This window comes from Phyllobates terribilis, unplaced genomic scaffold (assembly GCF_046119375.1).
Source record: "Phyllobates terribilis strain yellow unplaced genomic scaffold, ASM4611937v1 Scaffold_9__5_contigs__length_417890890, whole genome shotgun sequence".
In the NCBI taxonomy this organism is placed as follows: domain Eukaryota; kingdom Metazoa; phylum Chordata; class Amphibia; order Anura; family Dendrobatidae; genus Phyllobates; species Phyllobates terribilis.
In genome coordinates this window covers 165,641,801-165,660,935 of record NW_027362769.1, presented here as the reverse complement: position 1 = coordinate 165,660,935, position 19,135 = coordinate 165,641,801, and the positions used below count along the sequence as shown (strand labels likewise).

At 41.2% G+C, this 19,135-nt stretch overlaps 1 protein-coding gene across 4 annotated transcripts in view; it reads left to right on the top strand.

Annotated features, from left to right (window-relative positions):
• The window catches only part of ACMSD (aminocarboxymuconate semialdehyde decarboxylase), a 78,482-nt gene that overhangs the window by 47,474 nt on the left and 11,873 nt on the right, over positions 1-19,135 (top strand). For 3 of the 4 annotated variants that reach the window (XM_073647287.1, XM_073647291.1, XM_073647289.1), the window contains 2 exons: positions 13,616-13,719; positions 13,879-13,927. In XM_073647287.1, coding sequence (XP_073503388.1) covers positions 13,616-13,719; positions 13,879-13,927 — 153 coding nt within the window. Of the gene's footprint in view, positions 1-13,615; positions 13,720-13,877; positions 13,928-19,135 lie in introns of all 4 variants that reach the window. The other variant, XM_073647288.1, reaches the window with a different exon arrangement.

Below are 19,135 nucleotides of genomic sequence, written 5' to 3'. Positions count from 1 at the left end.
TATACTCCAGAGCTGCACTCACTATTCTGCTGGTGCAGTCACTGTGTACATACATTACATTACTGATCCTGAGTTACATCCTGCATTATACTCCAGAGCTGCACTCACTATTCTGCTGGTGCAGTCACTGTGTACATACATTACATTACTAATCCTGAGTTACATCCTGTATTATACTCCAGAGCCGCACTCACTATTCTGCTGGTGCAGTCACTGTGTACATACATTACATTACTGATCCTGAGTTACATCCTGTATTATACTCCAGAGATGCACTCACTATTCTGCTGTTGCAGTCACTGTGTACATACATTACATTACTGATCCTGAGTTACATCCTGTATTATACCCCAGAGCTGCACTCACTATTCTGCTGGTGCAGTCACTGTGTACATACATTACATTACTGATCCTGTACTAATCTTGAGTTACATCCTGTATTATACTCCAGAGCTGCACTCACTATTCTGCTGGTGCAGTCACTGTGTACATACATTACATTACTGATCCTGCACTGATCCTGAGTTACATCCTGTATTCTACTCCAGAGCTGCACTCACTATTCTGCTGGTGCAGTCACTGTGTACATACATTACATTACTGATCCTGAGTTACATCCTGTATTATACTCCAGAGCTGCACTCACTATTCTGCTGGTGCAGTCACTGTGTACATACATTACATTACTGATCCTGTACTAATCTTGAGTTACATCCTGTATTATACTGCAGAGCTGCACTCACTATTCTGCTGGTGCAGTCACTGTGTACATACATTACATTACTGATCCTGCACTGATCCTGAGTTACATCCTGTTTTATACTCCAGAACTGCACTCACTATTCTGCTGGTGCAGTCACTGTGTACATACATTACATTACTGATCCTGAGTTACATCTTGTATTATACTCCAGAGCTGCACTCACTATTCTGCTGGTGGAGTCACTGTGTACATACATTACATTACTGATCCTGAGTTACATCCTGTATTATACTCCAGAGCTGCACTCTCTATTCTGCTGGTGCAGTCACTGTGTACATACATTACTGATCCTGAGTTACATCCTGTATTATACTCCAGAGCTGCACTCTCTATTCTGCTGGTGCAGTCACTGTGTACATACATTACATTACTGATCCTGAGTTACATCCTGTATTATACTGCAGAGCTGCACTCTCTATTCTGCTGGTGCAGTCACTGTGTACATACATTACATTACTGATCCTGAGTTACCTCCTGTATTATACTCCAGAGCTGCACTCACTATTCTGCTGGTGCAGTCACTGTGTACATATATTACATTACTGATCGTGAGTTACATCCTGTATTATACTCCAGAGCTGCACTCACTATTCTGCTGGTGCAGTCACTGTGTACATACATTACATTACTGATCATGAGTTACATCCTGTATTATACTCCAGAGCTGCACTCACTATTCTGCTGGTGCAGTCACTGTGTACATACATTACATTACTGATCCTGAGTTCCATCCTGTATTATACTCCAGAGATGCACTCACTATTCTGCTGGTGCAGTCACTGTGTACATACATTACATTACTGATCCTGTACTGATACGGAGTTTCATCCTGTATTATACTCCAGAGCTGCCCTCACTATTCTGCTGGTGCAGTCACTGTGTACATACATTACATTACTGATCCTGAGTTACATCCTGTATTATACTCCAGAGCTGCACTCACTATTCTGCTGGTGCAGTCACTGTGTACATACATTACATTACTGATCCTGTACTGATACGGAGTTACATCCTGTATTATACTCCAGAGCTGCACTCACTATTCTGCTGGTGCAGTCACTGTGTACATACATTACATTACTGATCCTGAGTTACATCCTGTATTATACTCCAGAGCTGCACTCACTATTCTGCTGGTGCAGTCACTGTGTACATACATTACATTACTGATCCTGTACTGATACGGAGTTTCATCCTGTATTATACTCCAGAGCTGCCCTCACTATTCTGCTGGTGCAGTCACTGTGTACATACATTACATTACTGATCCTGAGTTACATCCTGTATTATACACCAGAGCTGCACTCACTATTCTGCTGGTGCAGTCACTGTGTACATACATTACATTACTGATCCTGAGTTACATCCTGCATTATACTCCAGAGCTGCACTCACTATTCTGCTGGTGCAGTCACTGTGTACATACATTACATTACTGATCCTGTACTGATACGGAGTTTCATCCTGTATTATACTCCAGAGCTGCACTCACTATTCTGCTGGTGCAGTCACTGTGTACATACATTACATTACTGATCATGAGTTACATCCTGTATTATACTCCAGAGCTGCACTCACTATTCTGCTGGTGCAGTCACTGTGTACATACATTACATTACTGATCCTGAGTTACATCCTGTATTCTACTCCAGAGCTGCACTCACTATTCTGCTGGTGCAGTCACTGTGTACATACATTACATTACTGATCCTGAGTTACATCCTGTATTATACTCCAGAGCTGCACTCACTATTCTGCTGGTGCAGTCACTGTGTACATACATTACATTACTGATCCTGTACTAATCTTGAGTTACATCCTGTATTATACTGCAGAGCTGCACTCACTATTCTGCTGGTGCAGTCACTGTGTACATACATTACATTACTGATCCTGCACTGATCCTGAGTTACATCCTGTTTTATACTCCAGAACTGCACTCACTATTCTGCTGGTGCAGTCACTGTGTACATACATTACATTACTGATCCTGAGTTACATCTTGTATTATACTCCAGAGCTGCACTCACTATTCTGCTGGTGGAGTCACTGTGTACATACATTACATTACTGATCCTGAGTTACATCCTGTATTATACTCCAGAGCTGCACTCTCTATTCTGCTGGTGCAGTCACTGTGTACATACATTACTGATCCTGAGTTACATCCTGTATTATACTCCAGAGCTGCACTCTCTATTCTGCTGGTGCAGTCACTGTGTACATACATTACATTACTGATCCTGAGTTACATCCTGTATTATACTCCAGAGCTGCACTCTCTATTCTGCTGGTGCAGTCACTGTGTACATACATTACATTACTGATCCTGAGTTACCTCCTGTATTATACTCCAGAGCTGCACTCACTATTCTGCTGGTGCAGTCACTGTGTACATATATTACATTACTGATCGTGAGTTACATCCTGTATTATACTCCAGAGCTGCACTCACTATTCTGCTGGTGCAGTCACTGTGTACATACATTACATTACTGATCATGAGTTACATCCTGTATTATACTCCAGAGCTGCACTCACTATTCTGCTGGTGCAGTCACTGTGTACATACATTACATTACTGATCCTGAGTTCCATCCTGTATTATACTCCAGAGATGCACTCACTATTCTGCTGGTGCAGTCACTGTGTACATACATTACATTACTGATCCTGTACTGATACGGAGTTTCATCCTGTATTATACTCCAGAGCTGCCCTCACTATTCTGCTGGTGCAGTCACTGTGTACATACATTACATTACTGATCCTGAGTTACATCCTGTATTATACTCCAGAGCTGCACTCACTATTCTGCTGGTGCAGTCACTGTGTACATACATTACATTACTGATCCTGTACTGATACGGAGTTTCATCCTGTATTATACTCCAGAGCTGCCCTCACTATTCTGCTGGTGCAGTCACTGTGTACATACATTACATTACTGATCCTGAGTTACATCCTGTATTATACTCCAGAGCTGCACTCACTATTCTGCTGGTGCAGTCACTGTGTACATACATTACATTACTGATCCTGAGTTACATCCTGCATTATACTCCAGAGCTGCACTCACTATTCTGCTGGTGCAGTCACTGTGTACATACATTACATTACTGATCCTGTACTGATACGGAGTTTCATCCTGTATTATACTCCAGAGCTGCACTCACTATTCTGCTGGTGCAGTCACTGTGTACATACATTACATTACTGATCATGAGTTACATCCTGTATTATACTCCAGAGCTGCACTCACTATTCTGCTGGTGCAGTCACTGTGTACATACATTACATTACTGATCCTGAGTTACATCCTGTATTATACTCCAGAGATGCACTCACTATTCTGCTGGTGCAGTCACTGTGTACATACATTACATTACTGATCCTGAGTTACATCCTGCATTATACTCCAGAGCTGCACTCACTATTCTGCTGGTGCAGTCACTGTGTACATACATTACATTACTGATCCTGTACTGATACGGAGTTTCATCCTGTATTATACTCCAGAGCTGCACTCACTATTCTGCTGGTGCAGTCACTGTGTACATACATTACATTACTGATCATGAGTTACATCCTGTATTATACTCCAGAGCTGCACTCACTATTCTGCTGGTGCAGTCACTGTGTACATACATTACATTACTGATCCTGAGTTACATCCTGTATTATACTCCAGAGATGCACTCACTATTCTGCTGGTGCAGTCACTGTGTACATACATTACATTACTGATCCTGAGTTACATCCTGTATTATACTCCAGAGCTGCACTCACTATTCTGCTGGTGCAGTCACTGTGTACATACATTACATTACTGATCCTGTACTGATACGGAGTTTCATCCTGTATTATACTCCAGAGCTGCACTCACTATTCTGCTGGTGCAGTCACTGTGTACATACATTACATTACTGATCATGAGTTACATCCTGTATTATACTCCAGAGCTGCACTCACTATTCTGCTGGTGCAGTCACTGTGTACATACATTACATTACTGATCCTGAGTTACATCCTGTATTATACTCCAGAGATGCACTCACTATTCTGCTGGTGCAGTCACTGTGTACATACATTACATTACTGATCCTGTACTGATACGGAGTTACATCCTGTATTATACTCCAGAGCTGCACTCACTATTCTGCTGGTGCAGTCACTGTGTACATACATTACATTACTGATCCTGAGTTCCATCCTGTATTATACTCCAGAGCTGCACTCACTATTCTGCTGGTGCAGTCACTGTGTACATACATTACATTACTGATCCTGTACTGATACGGAGTTCCATCCTGTATTATACTCCAGAGCTGCACTCACTATTCTGCTGGTGCAGTCACTGTGTACATACATTACATTACTGATCCTGAGTTACATCCTGTATTATACTCCAGAGCTGCACTCACTATTCTGCTGGTGCAGTCACTGTGTACATACATTACATTACTGATCCTGAGTTACATCCTGCATTATACTCCAGAGCTGCACTCACTATTCTGCTGGTGCAGTCACTGTGTACATACATTACATTACTGATCCTGTACTGATACGGAGTTTCATCCTGTATTATACTCAAGAGCTGCACTCACTATTCTGCTGGTGCAGTCACTGTGTACATACATTACATTACTGATCCTGAGTTACATCCTGTATTATACTCCAGAGCTGCACTCACTATTCTGCTGGTGCAGTCACTGTGTACATGCATTACATTACTGATCCTGAGTTACATCCTGCATTATACTCCAGAGCTGCACTCACTATTCTGCTGGTGCAGTCACTGTGTACATACATTACATTACTGATCCTGTACTGATACGGAGTTTCATCCTGTATTATACTCCAGAGCTGCACTCACTATTCTGCTGGTGCAGTCACTGTGTACATACATTACATTACTGATCATGAGTTACATCCTGTATTATACTCCAGAGCTGCACTCACTATTCTGCTGGTGCAGTCACTGTGTACATACATTACATTACTGATCCTGAGTTACATCCTGTATTATACTCCAGAGATGCACTCACTATTCTGCTGGTGCAGTCACTGTGTACATACATTACATTACTGATCCTGAGTTACATCCTGTATTATACTCCAGAGCTGCACTCACTATTCTGCTGGTGCAGTCACTGTGTACATACATTACATTACTGATCCTGTACTGATACGGAGTTTCATCCTGTATTATACTCCAGAGCTGCACTCACTATTCTGCTGGTGCAGTCACTGTGTACATACATTACATTACTGATCCTGAGTTACATCCTGTATTATACTCCAGAGATGCACTCACTATTCTGCTGGTGCAGTCACTGTGTACATACATTACATTACTGATCCTGTACTGATACGGAGTTACATCCTGTATTATACTTCAGAGCTGCACTCACTATTCTGCTGGTGCAGTCACTGTGTACATACATTACATTACTGATCCTGAGTTACATCCTGTATTATACTCCAGAGCTGCACTCACTATTCTGCTGGTGCAGTCACTGTGTACATGCATTACATTACTGATCCTGAGTTACATCCTGCATTATACTCCAGAGCTGCACTTACTATTCTGCTGGTGGAGTCACTGTGTACATACATTACATTACTGATCCTGAGTTACATCCTGTATTATACTCCAGAGCTGCACTCACTATTCTGCTGGTGGAGTCACTGTGTACATACATTACATTACTGATCCTGAGTTACATCCTGTATTATACTCCAGAGCTGCACTCACTATTCTGCTGGTGCAGTCACTGTGTACATACATTATATTACTGATCCTGTACTGATCCTGAGTTACATCCTGTATTATACTCCAGAGCTGCACTCACTATTCTGCTGGTGCAGTCACTGTGTACATACATTACATTACTGATACTGTACTGATCCTGAGTTACATCCTGTATTATACCCCAGAGCTGCACTCACTATTCTGCTGGTGCAGTCACTGTGTACATACAGTACAGACCAAAAGTTTGGACACACCTTCTCATTTAAAGATTTTTCTGTATTTTCATGACTATGAAAATTGTACATTCACACTGAAGGCATCAAAACTATGAATTAACACATGTGGAATTATATACTTAACAAAAAAGTGTGAAACAACTGAAAATATGTCTTATATTCTAGGTTCTTCAAAGTAGCCACCTTTTGCTTTGATGACTGCTTTGCACACTCTTGGCGTTCTCTTCATGAGCTTCAAGAGGTAGTCACCGGAAATGGTTTTCACTTCACAGGTGTGCCCTGTCAGGTTTAATAAGTGGGATTTCTTGCCTTAAAAATGGGGTTGGGACCATCAGTTGTGTTGTGCAGAAGTCTGATGGATACACAGCTGATAGTCCTACTGAATAGACTGTTAGAATTTGTATTATGGCAAGAAAAAAGCAGCTAAGTAAAGAAAAACGAGTGGCCATCATTACTTTAAGAAATGAAGATCAGTCAGTGCGAAAAATTGGGCAAACTTTGAAAGTGTCCCCAAGTGCAGTTGCAAAAAACATCAAGCGCTACAAAGAAACTGGCTCACATGAGGACCGCCCCAGGAAAGGAAGACCAAGAGTCACCTCTGCTTCTGAGGATAAGTTTATCCGAGTCACCAGCCTCAGAAATCGCAGGTTAACAGCAGCTCAGATTAGAGACCAGGTCAATGCCACACAGAGTTCTAGCAGCAGACACATCTCTTCAACAACTGTTAAGAGGAGACTTTGTGCAGCAGGCCTTCATGGTAAAATAGCTGCTAGGAAACCACTGCTAAGGACAGGCAACAAGCAGAAGAGTCTTGTTTGGGCTAAAGAACACAAGGAATGGACATTAGACCAGTGGAAATCTGTGCTTTGGTCTGATGAGTCCAAATTTGAGATCTTTGGTTCCAACCACCGAGTCTTTGTGTGACGCAGAAAAGGTGAACGGATGGACTCTACATGCCTGGTTCCCACCGTGAAGCATGGAGGAGGAGGTGTGATGGTGTGGGGGTGCTTTGCTGGTGACACTGTTGGGGATTTATTCAAAATTGAAGGCATACTGAACCAGCATGGCTACCACAGCATCTTGCAGCGGCATGCTATTCCATCCGGTTTGCGTTTAGTTGGACCATCATTTATTTTTCAACAGGACAATGACCCCAAACACACCTCCAGACTGTGTAAGGGCTATTTGACCAAGAGGGAGAGTGATGGGGTGCTACGCCAGATGACCTGGCCTCCACAGTCACCAGACCTGAACCCAATCGAGATGGTTTGGGGTGAGCTGGACCGCAGAGTGAAGGCAAAAGGGCCAACAAGTGCTAAGCATCTCTGGGAACTCCTTCAAGATTGTTGGAAGACCATTTCCGGTGACTACCTCTTGAAGCTCATCAAGAGAATACCAAGATTGTGCAAAGCAGTCATCAAAGCAAAAGGTGGCTACTTTGAAGAACCTAGAATATAAGACATATTTTCAGTTGTTTCACACTATTTTGTTAAGTATATAATTCCACATGTGTTAATTCATAGTTTTGAGGCCTTCAGTGTGAATGTACAATTTTCATAGTCATGAAAATACAGAAAAATCTTTAAATGAGAAGGTGTGTCCAAACTTTTGGCCTGTACTGTACATTACTGATCCTGTACTGATCCTGAGTTACATCCTGTATTATACTCCAGAGCTGCGCTCACTATTCTGCTGGTGCAGTCACTGTGTACATACATTACATTACTGATCCTGTACTAATCCTGAGTTACATCCTGTATTATACTCCAGAGCTGCACTCACTATTCTGCTAGTGCAGTCACTTTGTACATACATTACATTACTGATCCTGTACTGATCCTGAGTTACATCCTGTATTATACTCCAGAGCTGCACTCACTATTCTGCTGGTGCAGTCACTGTGTACATACATTACATTACTGATCCTGAGTTACATCCTGTATTATCCTCCAGAGCTGCACTCACTATTCTGCTGGTGCAGTCACTGTGTACATACAGTTATATGAAAAAGTTTGGGCACCCCTATTAATCTTAAGCTTAATGTTTTATAAAAATTGGTGTTTTTGCAACAGCTATTTCAGTTTGATATGTGTAATAACTGTTGGACACAGTAATGTTTCTGCCTTGAAATGAGGTTTATTGTACTAACAGAAAATGTGCAATCTGCATTCAAACAAAATTTGACAGGTGCATAAGTATGGGCACCTCACCAGAAAAGTGACATTAATATTTAGTAGATCCTCCTTTTGCAAAAATAACAGCCTCTAGTCGCTTCCTGTAGCTTTTAATGATTTCCTGGATCCTGGATGAAGGTATTTTTGACCATTCCTCTTTACAAAACAATTCCAGTTCAGTTAAGCTTGATGGTCGCCGAGCATGGACAGCCCTCTTCAAATGATCCCACAGATGTTCAATGATATTCAGGTCTGGGGACTGGGATGGCCATTCCAGAACATTGTAATTGTTCCTCTGCATGAATGCCTGAGTAGATTTGGAGCGGTGTTTTGGATCATTGTCTTGCTGAAAGATCCATCGCCTGCGTAACTTCAACTTTATCACTGATTCTTGAACATTATTGTCAAGAATCTGCTGATACTGAGTGGAATCCATGCGTCCCTCAACTTTAACAAGATTCCCGGTGCCGGCATTGGCCACACAGCCCCAAAGCATGATGGAACCTCCACCAAATTTTACTGTGGGTAGCAAGTGTTTTTCTTGGAATGCTGTGTTTTTTTGCCGCCATGCATAACGCCTTTTTGTATGACCAAACAACTCAATCTTTGTTTCATCAGTCCACAGGACCTTCTTCCAAAAAGAAATTGGCTTCTCCAAATGTGCTTTTGCATACCTCAGCCGACTCTGTTTGTGGCGTGCTTGCAGAAACGGCTTCTTTCGCATCACTCTCCCATACAGCTTCTCCTTGTGCAAAGTGCATTGTATAGTTGACCGATGCACAGTGACACCATCTGCAGCAAGTTGATGCTACAGCTCTCTGGAGGTGGTCTGAGGATTGTCCTTGACTGATCTCACCATTCTTCTCCTCTGCCTTTCTGATGTTTTTCTTGGCCTGCCACTTCTGGCCTTAAAAAGAACTGTCCCTGTGTTCTTCCATTTCCTTACTATGTTCCTCACATTGGAAACTGACAGGTTAAATCTCTGAGACAGCTTTTTGTATCCTTCCCCTGAACAACTATGTTGAATAATCTTTGTTTTCAGATAATTTGAAAGTTGTTTTGAGGAGCCCATGATGCCACTCTTCAGAGGAGATTCAAACAGGAGAACAACTTGCAAGTGGCCACTTTAAGTAGCTTTTCTCATGATTGCATACACCTGGCTATGAAGTTCAAAGCTCAATGAGGTTACAAAACCAAAAAAAGTGCTTTAGTAAGTCAGTAAAAAGTAGGTAGGAGTATTTAAAACAAGAAAATGATAAGGGTGCCCATACTTATGCACCTGTCAAATTTTCTTTGAATGCAGATTGCACATTTTCTGTTAGTACAATAAACCTCATTTCAAGGCAGAAACATTACTGTGTCCAACAGTTATTACATATATCAAACTGAAATAGCTGTTGCAAAAACACCAATTTTTATAAAACATTAAGCTTAACATTAATAGGGGTGCCCAAACTTTTTCATATAACTGTACATTACATTACTGATCCTGAGTTACCTCATGTATTATACTCCAGAGCTGCACTCACTATTCTGCTGGTGCAGTCACTGTGTACATACATTACGTTACTGATCCTGAGTTACATCCTGTATTATACTCCAGAGCTGCACTCACTATTCTGCTGGTGCAGTCACTGTGTACATACATTACATTACTGATCCTGTACTGATCCTGAGTTACATCCTGTATTATACTCCAGAGCTGCACTCACTATTCTGCTAGTGCAGTCACTGTGTACATACATTACATTACTGATCCTGTACTGATCCTGAGTTACATCCTGTATTATACTCCAGAGCTGCACTCACTATTCTGCTGGTGCAGTCACTGTGTACATACATTACATTACTGATCCTGAGTTACATCCTGTATTATACTCCAGAGCTGCACTCACTATTCTGCTGGTGCAGTCACTGTGTACATACATTACATTACTGATCCTGAGTTACATCCTGTATTATACTCCAGAGCTGCACTCACTATTCTGCTGGTGCAGTGACTGTGTACATACATTACTGATCCTGTACTGATCCTGAGTTACATCCTGTATTATACTCCAGAGCTGCACTCACTATTCTGCTGGTGCAGTCATTGTGTACATACATTATATTACTGATCCTGAGTTACATCCTGTATTATACTCCAGAGCTGCACTCACTATTCTGCTGGTGCAGTGACTGTGTACATACATTACTGATCCTGTACTGATCCTGAGTTACATCCTGTATTATACTCCAGAGCTGCACTCACTATTCTGCTGGTGCAGTCATTGTGTACATACATTATATTACTGATCCTGAGTTACATCCTGTATTACACTCCAGAGCTGCACTCACTATTCTGCTGGTGCAGTCACTGTGTACATACATTACATTACTGATCCTGTACTGATACTGACTTACATCCTGTATTATACTCCAGAGCTGCACTCACTATTCTGCTGGTGCAGTCACTGTGTACATACATTACATTACTGATCCTGAGTTACATCCTGTATTATATTCCAGAGCTGCACTCACTATTCTGCTGGTGCAGTCACTGTGTACATACATTACTGATCCTGAGTTACATCCTGTATTATACTCCAGAGCTGCACTCACTATTCTGCTGGTGCAGTCACTGTGTACATACATTACATTACTGATCCTGTACTGATCCTGAGTTACATCCTGTATTATACTCCAGAGCTGCACTCACTATTCTGCTGGTGCAGTCACTGTGTACATACATTACATTACTGATCCTGTACTGATCCTGAGTTACATCCTGTATTATACTCCAGAGGTGCACTCACTATTCTGCTGGTGCAGTCACTGTGTACATACATTACTGATCCTGAGTTACATCCTGTATTATACTCCAGAGCTGCACTCACTATTCTGCTGGTGCAGTCACTGTGTACATACATTACATTACTGATCCTGTACTAATCCTGAGTTACATCCTGTATTATACTCCAGAGCTGCACTCACTATTCTGCTAGTGCAGTCACTGTGTACATACATTACATTACTGATCCTGTACTGATCCTGAGTTACATCCTGTATTATACTCCAGAGCTGCACTCACTATTCTGCTGGTGCAGTCACTGTGTACATACATTACTTTACTGATCCTGAGTTACATCCTGTATTATACTCCAGAGCTGCACTCACTATTCTGCTGGTGCAGTTACTGTGTACATACATTACATTACTGATCCTGAGTTACATCCTGTATTATACTCCAGAGCTGCACTCACTATTCTGCTGGTGCAGTCACTGTGTACATACATTACTGATCCTGTACTGATCCTGAGTTACATCCTGTATTATACTCCAGAGCTGCACTCACTATTCTGCTGGTGCAGTCATTGTGTACATACATTATATTACTGATCCTGAGTTACATCCTGTATTACACTCCAGAACTGCACTCACTATTCTGCTGGTGCAGTCACTGTGTACATACATTACATTACTGATCCTGTACTGATACTGAGTTACATCCTGTATTATACTCCAGAGCTGCACTCACTATTCTGCTGGTGCAGTCACTGTGTACATACATTACATTACTGATCCTGAATTACATCCTGTATTATACTCCAGAGCTGCACTCACTATTCTGCTGGTGCAGTCACTGTGTACATACATTACTGATCCTGTACTGATCCTGAGTTACATCCTGTATTATACTCCAGAGCTGCACTCACTATTCTGCTGGTGCAGTCACTGTGTACATACATTACATTATTGATCCTGTACTGATCCTGAGTTACATCCTGTATTATACTCCAGAGCTGCACTCACTATTCTGCTGGTGCAGTCACTGTGTACATACATTACATTACTGATCCTGTACTGATCCTGAGTTACATCCTGTATTATACTCCAGAGCTGCACTCACTATTCTGCTGGTGCAGTCACTGTGTACATACATTACATTACTGATCCTGTACTGATTCTGAGTTACATCCTGTGTTATACTCCAGAGCTGCACTCACTATTCTGCTGGTGCAGTCACTGTGTACATACATTACATTACTGATCCTGTACTGATCCTGAGTTACATCCTGTATTATACTCCAGAGCTGCACTCACTATTCTGCTGGTGCAGTCACTGTGTACATACATTACATTACTGATCCTGTACTGATCCTGAGTTACATCCTGTATTATACTCCAGAGCTGCACTCACTATTCTGCTGGTGCAGTCATTGTGTACATACATTATATTACTGATCCTGAGTTACATCCTGTATTACACTCCAGAGCTGCACTCACTATTCTGCTGGTGCAGTCACTGTGTACATACATTACATTACTGATCCTGAGTTACATCCTGTATTATACTCCAGAGCTGCACTCACTATTCTGCTGGTGCAGTCACTGTGTACATACATTACATTACTGATCCTGTACTGATCCTGAGTCACATCCTGTATTATACCCCAGAGCTGCACTCACTATTCTGCTGGTGCAGTCACTGTGTACATACATTACTCATCCTGTACTGATCCTGAGTTGCACTATGAATTATACTTTGCAGTTGCTTTTGCTATTTTGGCTCAGATGATAACCTTTGCTTAGAATAAGGTTGGCACAGAAATAAATCGTCAGCGAAGGCTGAGAGGGTTCAGGTATGAATTCAGCTCTGGAGTAAAATATTACTTTTCTAATACATTTAATCTTCTTGTTTCTCCAGGAGGAGGCAAAAATGATGAAAGACGGAAAAGTTTTCAGAGTTGTTCAGTCTAATTGTTGGGATCCAGAAGAACGGCTAAAAGACATGGATCAGTCAGGTGAAGGGAAGGAACGTCTCATGCATTTGATTTTCATGTCATAGTGAAAGAAAAAATAACATTTTTTTAAATTTATTTTACATTTTAATATAAGAAATTCCAGATTTGTGGATTATAACATTGTGCGCTATCGGTGGATAACATTAACCTCTTTTTCTGGCACAGGAGTAACGGTACAAGCGCTGTCCACTGTCCCCATAATGTTCAGCTATTGGGTAAGGACAATTCATACACTGGACCCCGGTGAGCCACCATCAGTCTAATAAATGTCTCATCTCCTTAAGCCCTTCTTTAGTTTAACCACTTAAAGGGTTATTCTCATTATGTAAAGTCATGGCAGATTTCTACAATATTATTGGTTGGTGGGGGTCTGACCTCTGGGACCCCAACAGATCATACGAATGAAGTAGATTCAGGGTTGGTTAATTGCTTCTTTCAATTCAATTAGGTTTTCATGTTAAAAATATTTAAAATTAATTAATTTTTTTACTGTTTCATAGAAAATTTCTTATCATTTTATATATATAACAAGCAAAAAAAGATTTCTGGGTATTCTGCTCTGAGCTAAGGTCATTATGAAGAGAGACAGGAGGAGGAGGAGGTGAGCTGTGACATCACCTATTGTGAATGGTGGATCCTGTATTATCTACTGTATATACACTGTGTTCCAAATTATTATGCAAATAATATTTTCTCAGATTTTCCCAAATTACCTATATGAATTGCAGTCATTGTAATTTTCCAGTCAAACAACTATTAGAGTACAAGTGAAAGGTTTTTGTACAATCTGCCTATGATAACAGGATATTTTTAAAAAAATAAAAAACTCAAACTGTACTCAAAATGCATGTCCCAAATTATTATGCACAGCAGAGTTTTCAACCTTTTCATTTTAATAAAGAACAAAAAAAATGGTCATTTTTGAAATTATAAGCATTAGCAGGTTATTACAAACTGAAATCAAACAGCTTTCAACTCAAAACTTTATTCTAGGTGATGTTACATTTGCACATAGGACCCCTTGTTCGAAAGGAGCTTCTGAACTCTCTCGTCCATTGAATTTGTCAGGTTTTGGATGGTTTCTGCTTTAATTGTTTTGCATGAGGACAGAATACCCTCCCAGAGCTGTTGCTTAGATGTGAACTGCCTCCCGCCATCATAGAAACTCCTTTTGATGATGCTCCAGAGGTTCTCAATGGGGTTGAGGTCAGGGGAGCATGGGTGCCACACCATAAGTTTGTCCCCTTTTATGCCCATATCAGCCAGAGATGCAGATGTGTTATGTGCAGCATGAGACGGGGCATTATCATGCATGAAATGATCTCGATGGTCCAGATGGATGGAGTGGAGGATGGCAGATTGATGGACACCCCATGCAAACACGGCTACGGCGCTAACAAGGAGGAGGTGGAGTAATGTTTTGGGCTGGAATCATGGGGAGAGAGATTGTCGGCCCTTTTAGGATCCCTGAAGGGGTAAAGATGAACTCCATAATGTATGTTGAGTTTCTCAAACAGCACTTCCTTCCATGGTTCAAGAAGAAGAACCGTGCATTCGGCAGCAAGATCATTTTCAGGCATGATAATGCCCCGTCTCATGCTGCACATAACACATCTGCATCTCTGGCTGCTATGGGCATAAAAGGGGACAAACTTATGGTGTGGCCCCCATGCTCCCCTGACCTCAACCCCATTGAGAACCTCTGGAGCATCATCAAAAGGAGTGTCTATGATGGCGGGAGGCAGTTCACATCTAAGCAACAGCTCTGGGAGGGTATTCTGTCCTCATGCAAAACAATTAAAGCAGAAACCATCCAAAACCTGACAAATTCAATGGACGAGAGAGTTCAGAAGCTCCTTTCGAACAAGGGGTCCTATGTGCAAATGTAACATCACCTAGAATAAAGTTTTGAGTTGAAAGCTGTTTGATTTCAGTTTGTAATAACCTGCTAATGCTTATAATTTCAAAAATGACCATTTTTTTGTTCTTTATTAAAATGAAAAGGTTGAAAACTCTGCTGTGCATAATAATTTGGAACATGCATTTTGAGTGCAGTTTGAGTTTTTTATTTTTAAAAAAATATACTGTTATCATAGGCAGTTTATACAAAAACCTTTCAGTTGTACTCTAATAGTTATTTGACTGGAAAATTACAATGACTGCAATACATATAGGTAATTTGGGAAAAGTTGAGAAAATATTATTTGCATAATAATTTGGAACACAGTGTAGAGGTGTTATCAATCATTGTACAGGAAGGGGAGGAGGTGAGCTGTGATATCACCTATTGTGAATGGTGGATCCTGTGTTATCTACCGTATACAGAAGTTTTATCAGTCATTGTACAGGAGGAGGTGAGATGTGACGTCCCCTATTGTGAATGGTGGATCCTGTGCTATCTACTGTATATAGAGATGTTATCAGTCATTGTACAGGAGGAGGAGGTGAGCTATGACATCCCCTATTGTGAATGGTGGATCCTGTGTTATCTACTGTATATAGAGGTGTTATCAGTCATTGTACAGGAGGAGGTGAGCTGTGACATCCCCTATTGTGAATGGTGGATCCTGTGCTATCTACTGTATATAGAGATGTTATCAGTCATTGTACAGGAGGGGGAGGAGGTGAGCTGTGACATCACCTATTGTGAAGGGTGGATCCGGTGTTATCTGCTGTATATATAGGTGTTTCACTCTTTGTACAGGAGGGGGAGGAGGTGAGCTGTGACATCACCAATTGTGAAGGGTGGATCCTGTGTTATCTGCTGAATATAGAGGTGTTATCAAGCATTATACAGGAGGAGGAGGTGAGCTGTGAGATCACTTATTGTGAATAGTGTATTCTCAGCTCTCTCTTTCTATCTGTTATCTGTCATTGTAGTACTGTCTGTAATGATAATGAGACTAGTAGAAAAGTAAGGATGAGTGTAGTATTAGGCTATGTGCGCATGTTCAGTATTTGATTGCAGAAATTTCTTCATCTCTTGGGAGCAAAAACGCTGCAGCAAAAATGTGCATTTTGCCACGATTTTGGTGCATTTTTGTACACCAATAAATGTTTTTGGAGCGAAATAAAGATATTTGAAAAAAGAAAAGTGGGACATTGCTTTAACCCTTGGACTACCATCGGACCTGGGGTGAGTATATTGGTTAATTTAAATTATTAAAGAATGAGTCTGTTGTATTTTCAATAAAGTGTTTTATTCTCAGTGTGTGTTTATTTAACTTTTTACTTAGTAATGAGGGTGTCTGGCTGACATCTCTTTATTACTAAAGCTAGGGTTAGGTGTCAGCGACACCTAATCCCATTAAGCCTAATCCCATTACTCCTAATGCAACACTTGTGCTGTCAGTACATGTGGATCCACTGCATGTAATGAGATTTCAATTGGTCAAAATCTGCAGCAGAGACTAGCGTCTTTGGTACAGAAATTGACATGCTGCGGGTGAGTTTGGATACATGTCCATGATTAAGAAATACTGCAGGTTTGACGCTGCGCATTTGTGCAGCATCAAACCCCTAGCGGCCAGATGTTACAGCATAGTGGATGGGATTTCTAGAAATCCAATGTCCACTATGCCTACATCTGAGGCTGCGGATCACCTGTAGTAACGTTTTTGAAATAAACATGGCAAGAATAAAGTATTTTATTTTAAATAAAATTCCACATGGTTTTATTTATTTAAAAATAAAAAACACTGCATACTCACCTAATGCCCATTCTGCCGAAGCCATTATCACCTGTAAGAAACCAAAAATAAAAAAACAACCATATCCCTCACCTGTCCGACGTGATGACATAATCCAAAGTATCCCATGATGATCTGGGTCACTTCTACAGCAGTCACACCAGCAAGCACTGTTGTGACTGTTTTAGAGGACAGCACTGTTTACACTGACAGGAGTGTAATCACTCCCTTCAATGTATGGTGCTGAGCTGCCGGGATTGAGGTCACTTGAGTTCAATCAGCTGAAAGCTCCAGGGACCTCACTTACTGCGCCAGTGCTACATGAGAAAATTCTCACACAGCTCCGATGCTGTGAGGTCACCGAAGCTCTCATCTGATCATCAGGTGATTGAACTCCAGTGACCTCATTCCCGCAGCTTAGCGCTATACACTGCCGGGAGCGATCACGCTCCTGTCAGTGTATAAAGTGCTGCCGGGTGATCAAATCACCATGGGACACTCGTGATGGCGGCAGTAGGTGAGTAGAAGGTGTTTTTTTATTTTAATAACAATTTATTTTATTTTTTTTACAGTGCGCACAGACACCAGCTGAGGAGACTACCTCTCCCCTCAGCCGGGCTTGCTCCCCCTAGTATCAGCGGGAGTGGCCGTAGGATGATGGGAGGAGTAGTCTCCCGCGGGCAATTCTTTGTGCGTTTTTTCCGCGTTTTTGACTCTTGACTTGAATTGAGTCAGTCAAATATGCAGCAAAAATCTGCAGCAAATCCGCAAATATTTTTATACCTGCGTTTTTGCTGCGAAATTTGACTGACTCAATTCAAGTCTATGGGTGAAAAATGCACAAAAAACTGACATGCTGCAGATTTAAACGCAAGGACAATCCTGAGGGGAAAATTCCTGATCATGTGCACAGCACTTCAGGATTGTCATTGTATTAGCTGGCGTTTTTGGCCCATGTCTGCGCGAAGAAAACGCACATGTGTGTGCACATAGCCATAGGATTTCTTGCCAATATGAGAGACAACGGCTGTTTAACTCTTTCGGCATGTACCTCTAACATCAGCGACTGAAGCGAGCTCTAATTGGAGCTGTTTAACTATTTAAAGGCTGCTTTCAAACACTGACAGTGTCATTTGGGCATCGGCTCCCATCAGCTCCCCGTGACTAGAAAGCAGGGAGTAGATGGGCTTCCATGGCTGCCGAGTATTCTACATTTTTGTACATAGGTGGAATCCTTGCCCGAGTACCATATCCGGAGTGTCGTATATCTATTTCCAATGGCTGCCATTGTAGTTCTACTGTTAAGATCAGCCTCGGGCCAAGCTTCATAGGGGAATATAATTTCTACTATATACTTCAATATTGCAGTATTACAGCACATAGTTTATTGCATTATATAGTATGAGCGATCCAACTTGTTCAGGTGCCCTAAGAAGACCACTAAATAAGATAAAAAATATATTAAAAAATATAAAACTTTAAATCACCCCCTTTTCCCCCATTAACAAAAATGCAAAATAATAAACATATTTGGTATTATTGTGTCCACATAAGTCTGATCTACCAAAATATAAAATTACAGTTATATGAAAAAGTTTGGGCACCCCTATTAATCTTAAGCTTAATGTTTTATAAAAATTGGTGTTTTTGCAACAGCTATTTCAGTTTGATATATGTAATAACTGTTGGACACAGTAATGTTTCTGCCTTGAAATAAGGTTTATTGTACTAACA